The following is a 6,217-nucleotide window of genomic DNA, read 5'->3' as shown; positions in this document are numbered from 1 at the left end:
GGACCTCGGCAAGCTTTCGCAGACTGTGGACCGGTTCCAGGTTCCAATCACCGATCCACACGAACAGTCTAAAGATGGAGAACGGTTAGTGGTTGTGCAGGTGACGAGAGTGAAGACAAAGTCAGATGAAAAAACAACCACTAACCGTCTCAGTGATGATGGGGGTTCTGAAGCGCTGAAGCGGGTCCAGCTGACCCGGATGACTGCTGGAGGAGCTGGGTCTGGTGAGAGACGACAGTCGGCAGCAGCTGAAGCTTGCAGCGAGGTCTGCAGGATAAGTTGGTGTCTCCAGCACCGAGCGTGATCCAAAACAAGTGAGTGGTGGAGAGTAGAGCTGGTGGGGATGATCCGAGAGACGTGGTCGAGCAGGCGTGGGTCAGAACCGATGATCAGATGCCGAGATAATCCAAGGAGCAGACGAGAGACGAAGTCAGGAGGTCCGTGGGTCCAGAAGCCGGGAGGTCGAGCCGAGAGGAAGGGAACAGGAAACGACGGGAGGACAGAAACGAGTAAAACAGGAATACAAGGACTTGAGAGGACAGGACAGGGACAGAGCGTGGTCATGAGCGCGAGGTATTTACTAACTAAAAGTGTTCAACTACCGGGCACCGAAAAAGAGTCAGCTGTGAGCTTATAAAGGGAGAGGAGGACAGGTGCAGCCAGTTGAGCGCAATCAGCGCTGCTGGCTGCAGTGAAGACAACGTTAAACTAGGAGTGAAGACAAACCTCAACCCACATGCAGAGAAAGAAAAAGAAAAACAAAAGAGTAGATCCCCAGAACCAAAACAAGTGAACAGAGTGACACAAAAACCTAACTGACAGACGTGATTCGTGACATTCAGTTGTGGATGGGAATAAACATGGTCACCCTGACCATTCTGCACTGGTCAGGGTGCTAACCTCGTCCAACAAACTGCGATGCAATGTTTTTCCTGATACTTTTATAAGCAAACCTGAATGAGCTACTTTTGATAATCAGATGTCAGAACTGGCCAACCTTTGTCTAAATATAAACTCTGAAGAGTTTTGTCAGCCCATGACCCTTCGATTCACCAGTTTTTTTTTTTTTTAATCTTAGAACTCATGTTTACAAGCCTTGACCTCTGCTAATTGTTACCATTCTCCATAAATCCACTTGTAAAGATGCAATGAGCAAGCTATGCAGTCGTTCATCACAATTTGGCTCAAATATGTAGAAATTCTGAGGCTTTGGGTTGTTTTATCTGATGCCAACCCGATAATATAGTGAAAAGATTTTTATTAAGTGCCTAATACATGTCACCCACTGGTCCCGTTATAATAAAATATAGTTTTATTTTAGTTCTCCTGCCAGTGGTCATGATTTTGTGGTGGATTGTGCGCATTGTGGCAAAAGTGTCCAAATACATCTTGAATGTCCTTCTAAGTCCTCATAAATATGTTTGATGTAGTTGCTATTTTATAGATTGCTGTTCTGAGAGATTTAGACTTAAAATGAATTGAAAATGAAAAGAAGAGCATTTATTTAATGATGAAAAGGCTGCAGATTCAGAGATACCGCTGCAACACTGCCCAAACACCTGCCTCCCATTCCCAGCGAGAAGCTTCTGATCAAAGCTGTGAGGAAAATCAAATAAATAACTTTCTGGAAGGACTCGACACAGAGAGAACCACGGCATGACTTTAACTCTAATACCTTCAACTTCTCTAATGGGTCCTGGCCATTCAGCAGCATAATCCGAACAAGATGGAAGGATAAATACTCGCATCAACCAAACATGGTCCCATAATGTCCACATATGGTATCTGCATGTCTCAGTTGGTTATATTTCATACAGACTGGCTGTTCTCTGCATTAGCAGCATGCTCGACAAGCTTCCATAAGACTGCGTTGAGTTTTAATTATGCACAAGCACGCTCCATCGAACAGAACTGGGACAAGGGAAAAGCAATGAGGAGGTAGATTACAACTCTCCAACCTTCCACTCCTGCTCACACCATCTGCTCAGCTGCTGGCAGACGTGGAAACGAGTAAGTGTAAAACATCTACGCACAAGTCCAAGTCAGAGTTCTGTGTTTTAGAGAGATTTAAACAGCGTGACGAGCAAAGGGGACGCATGAACATTTGAGAATGTATAGATTAAGAAATAGTTGTGCTTTTGATTTTTAAACTGTGTCCCAAATGCAGTAATTCAAAACAAAATCAGTGCCGAAAAGGGAGAAAGAAAAAGTGAACAACACACAATGATGTAAGTAAATTTAGTTTCAGAGGTGAGAGACTGCACTCACATAATGTTATTATGAAGTAATTGGATTTTTGAATGAGCACAAAAACACTTGGCACACCAGTTTGTAGGTAAACCTATAAGATTATGATGGCAACCAGTAAGAAGACACGCACCTCTGCATCCACAACAGCAAAAAGCTAAAAGGCTGTCAGGAGAAAACAACTACATGTTTGTTTAAGTTTGATTTACTTCGACAGATGAACAGTGAGACGTGGAGCTTCAAAGCAGCCACAGTGTCTGCCGAGCTGTTTTGTCTGCGTTTGTGCAAATCTCATGTGGGTGTCTTTTAACAGCCACCAGGGGTCACTGTGGCTCTGCTTCACTCCCAGCACTTACCGGCGCCGTGCTGCCCGAGGATGGCTGCAGTCCCTGGCAAAGGTGAGGCTGATGACTTGGCCGCTGAGGTGGTGGATGACATAGAAGGGAGGAGATCGGGCTGGGCCTGCTGAGGCACCCTGAGCTTCCCCTGCCCCGGTCTGGCTCCTCCTGTAAGCCCCTGACTGGGCTTGGAGGTGGCACTCCCTGCTAAACCCCCTCCCAGGGCGGAATTGGTATTCCTCAGTGGCCAGCGGTTCTGGATGTGTGACACGGCCTCCTCAGCCACCATGCCGCCGCCTGCTGTGACTCGCAGCATGGCGTGAACAGTAAAATCCTGAGTCTCTTCGGCCCACAGGTCAGACACGCGGCACTCGTACACCCCCTCGTCCTCCTTTTTCACCTTGGACAGGCTGAGGCGGTGGGAGATGGCATTGCCCTGGACTCGGACAGTCTGAAATTGAGGCAGAGGGAGAGACGGAAACTACATAAAAATCTGGCAAACATTTTAATAACAGCTGGTTTTATTGTGCATTAATCATCAGCTTAATGAGGGTAGCTATCCTTGTGGTTTATGGCTGGGGGTGGAAGCGCAGGCATCAAAAACCGAACCAAATCATGGCCATGTGTTAGCTGCTCAGCAGACCGACATATTAATTCTTATAAAGCCTCAATTATCCCTAATAAGGGGGCACTTTACCTTGACTGAAATGTGACATTATCAACCCTAAGCTGCCACAGCATGTTAGCACTGACACGTCTTAGAGGTTTGAAAACATTAAGAGATAAATCATGTGTAAAGAAAGAGGAAGGCACTGAATAAAAAGACATAACAAATCTGCATAAAAGGAGAAACTGGGTGCCACAGTTCTATTCTTTCTTTGAAAAACGTCCTTAAAGGACGATTCCCTCCCCAGGAAGTATATATTTATGTGTTATGACACTTACACTTATTTTCGTAGCTTCTCTGAAACCATCCTGAAAGACAAAAGTAGGAGAAATTAAACATAAACATTTATATTTTGGTTAAACCAAAAAAGCATCGATTTGTATAAAAGATGTCTTCTTCCTGTTCGAGAGAGTAAAATGGCACGAGAAGAGCCAGTTCTGTACATGTGTCAAAGACGCCATTGATAACCTCCCCATGCCCCTCCTTGCCTTCTCCTCTGCGCTCATCCAACCCATCCCACCCCACCCCCCCCCTTCGTGTGCTTAAAACCGCTGAGGAAATGTCACAGATGTGATTGTCCCCCGACTCGTGAGGCAGCTGAAAACCCCTCCAGCTGGTTTGTCATGCTGAAGGGAAAAAACATTTCCCTCTGCATCCTGCCACGGTATTCCATCATGGCAGCTTCAAGCGGTGGACCTGAGAAGAATGTAATGGCTTTTGATAGCCAACAAGTGCCTTTCTCACAGTACGAGTGACATCGCCCCCATCCTGAGGGATCAACGTGCTCACTCACTCCTTGTCTTGAGTGTCAGCAGATGCAGCCGAGGTCAGATGCGCATTACGAGGAGGTTATGACGAGCTGATATACTGAGCTTTTGGATTAGGGCCTATAGCTCACACAAGTTAATCTTTGAAAATGCGTTGTCATTACTTCTATAAAATATAAATTAAACAAACTGAAGGTCGCACCGGGAGCCTATATGAATACAGGCCGGTTGAGTATCTGCAGGGTGTTGTCTGATTTGTAAAGAAGCGCAAAAGACACAGATGGATATTTTCCGCTGCTAGGCAACAAACTGCTTAAAAAGGATGCAGATGTAGGACACGAGCAGGGAACAGGTTTCCCCCAGAGCTGTCTTTGGGTGCTGGTGGCTGCAGGTACCTTGTCTCTGTTCGTTGGAGCACCAATCTGCAGCTCGTGCGGCAGGTCCTTTGGGTTGTCCTCCTTTAGGTACCACCACTGTATTTCCAAAGACATGGGCGCTGAGCTCAGAGCCTTGAAGGCGCAAGGCATCTCCACGTCCTCTCCTTCCCCCACGCTCACATCTTTAGGGACTTCGGTGAACGAAGCTTTGGTAGAGTTGCATGAAGAGGAGCACAGCAACACACAAGGAAAGATACATTAGTTGGAAATGTGGAAGTTAAGCTTTCTGCCTTGCACAAAACTAGAAATTCTTCATTTAAACATCATCTTCACACGTACCCACTGCAATATCACATTTAGCATTACCTAATCTAAAGAATCACCCTGCTAATTTCATGCATTGTAACATAAAAGGCACAGCTTGATCTTTCTTCAGCCTTTTCCTTTAGACTTTAAGGGACAGTCTTTGGTTGGAGGACAATGTGCATGCTCAGATTCAACAATTAGCAGGGGATGTTTAATCCTTCTCGTGGGTGATGCAGGCTGTTTGCACCGCGCCACAGTCTGCATCAGTTCACTTACCATTTGCACAGCTCACGAAGGGCGAATTGAAAATGAAGTAATAGAGGAGGCTATAATAAAGTCCTGCTTTTCCCATGTCACAGTAAGGGTCGTCACACTCAGCGTAGACATGAAAAGGTCATGTTTAGTCTTGTTTTTGCTTTTTTAACCAGATAGCTCAAATAACTCCAGAAGTGAGCAGAAAGGAAGGAAAAAAAAAACCCATCATGCGCAGCAGCAACATGTAGATAATCCTCGACGGTCCGGAGCGCGAGCCCACATCATGTCAGCGTGGAGACGCACAGAGAACTCCTACAGTCCTACCAGGAGGTGAATGTATTCTCCCAGTGAGTGAAGCCGTGGCTCTTCTCTCCTTCTTCCTCTTCTTCTTCTTCTTTTTTTATTTATTCCCCGCTGAGCCTCGTCTGAAACTGAAAAGCGAAGTTGGCGGTGAGCGGAAGGGACCTGCTCTCCATCATTACGCAGCTTCCCCAGCGAAGGAAAGCTCTCCCGGGCTCCGCTCCAACATCAACACCCATCACACAAACTGGTCGTGAGCGCGTGCGCGTGCGTATCAGCGCGTCTTTGCATGTGTGTGCGTGAAGGGAACTGCAGCAGTCGGAGGGGGAGACCGGGAAGATAACTTCTCCCTGCTGATAATCTCCGTGTCTCTGCTGCTGATGCTGCTGATGCTGCTGCTGTCACGGACCTGAAGTCCTCCAGCGCGCAGCTCCTGAACGTCGCGAGCGCATCTCCAGGATGCGCCAGGCAGCCCCCCCCCCCACCCCCATCCCCCAGCACCACCCACCCCCGCGCCTCCCTGCGTGTCTCCACTGCGCACTCCACTGTCTTCTCAGCTCGCTGACCTCTAAAGAACAATAAAACACAATCCTTCCGGCTCTACTTACGGATGTGGTGGATAATCTGGAATATTTGGACCCCACAGATCATTTCAATCTGTTAAAATGTTAAAACAACAACACACTTATGGCCTTATCAGACATGCACGTTCTGTGTCCATCAGCCTCAGTTTGGTGGTATTGCATGTGTTGTTATTTCCCTTTTTGGTTTAGGTTATCTTCATAGCTCTTCTTCACGACATTAAAAGATGAAACATTAATAGGTGTGGTAAGGCTCCTGACTGCATCTCTCTCTGGATCTTTGTCATTTTTATTTGGATGTGATAAGTACAGTACTCACAAGTTGTATTTTCAGTGAGCACAATGAGTCTTTCCACCCTTAAAACACAGAAGGAAAACA

The 6,217-nt window shown here is 46.6% G+C and overlaps 1 protein-coding gene across 1 annotated transcript in view; it reads right to left on the bottom strand.

Moving 5' to 3' along the window:
- The window catches only part of vstm2b (V-set and transmembrane domain containing 2B), a 49,734-nt gene extending 44,022 nt beyond the window's left edge, over window positions 1–5,712 (bottom strand). The window contains exons 1-4 of the mRNA XM_037697646.1: window positions 4,979–5,712; window positions 4,415–4,602; window positions 3,531–3,560; window positions 2,604–3,036 (exon numbers count right to left, since the gene is read on the bottom strand). Of these exons, the coding sequence (XP_037553574.1) occupies window positions 2,604–3,036; window positions 3,531–3,560; window positions 4,415–4,602; window positions 4,979–5,054 (727 nt within the window). The 5' untranslated portion in view covers window positions 5,055–5,712. The remainder of the gene's footprint in view (window positions 1–2,603; window positions 3,037–3,530; window positions 3,561–4,414; window positions 4,603–4,978) is intronic.
- Window positions 5,713–6,217: the final 505 nt, after the last annotated feature.

This window comes from Nematolebias whitei, chromosome 2 (assembly GCF_014905685.2).
Source record: "Nematolebias whitei isolate Nwh7 chromosome 2, NemWhi1, whole genome shotgun sequence".
NCBI lineage: Eukaryota > Metazoa > Chordata > Actinopteri > Cyprinodontiformes > Rivulidae > Nematolebias > Nematolebias whitei.
Note: the sequence above shows the minus strand (reverse complement) of the source record. Positions and strands in the feature narration are given on the sequence as shown.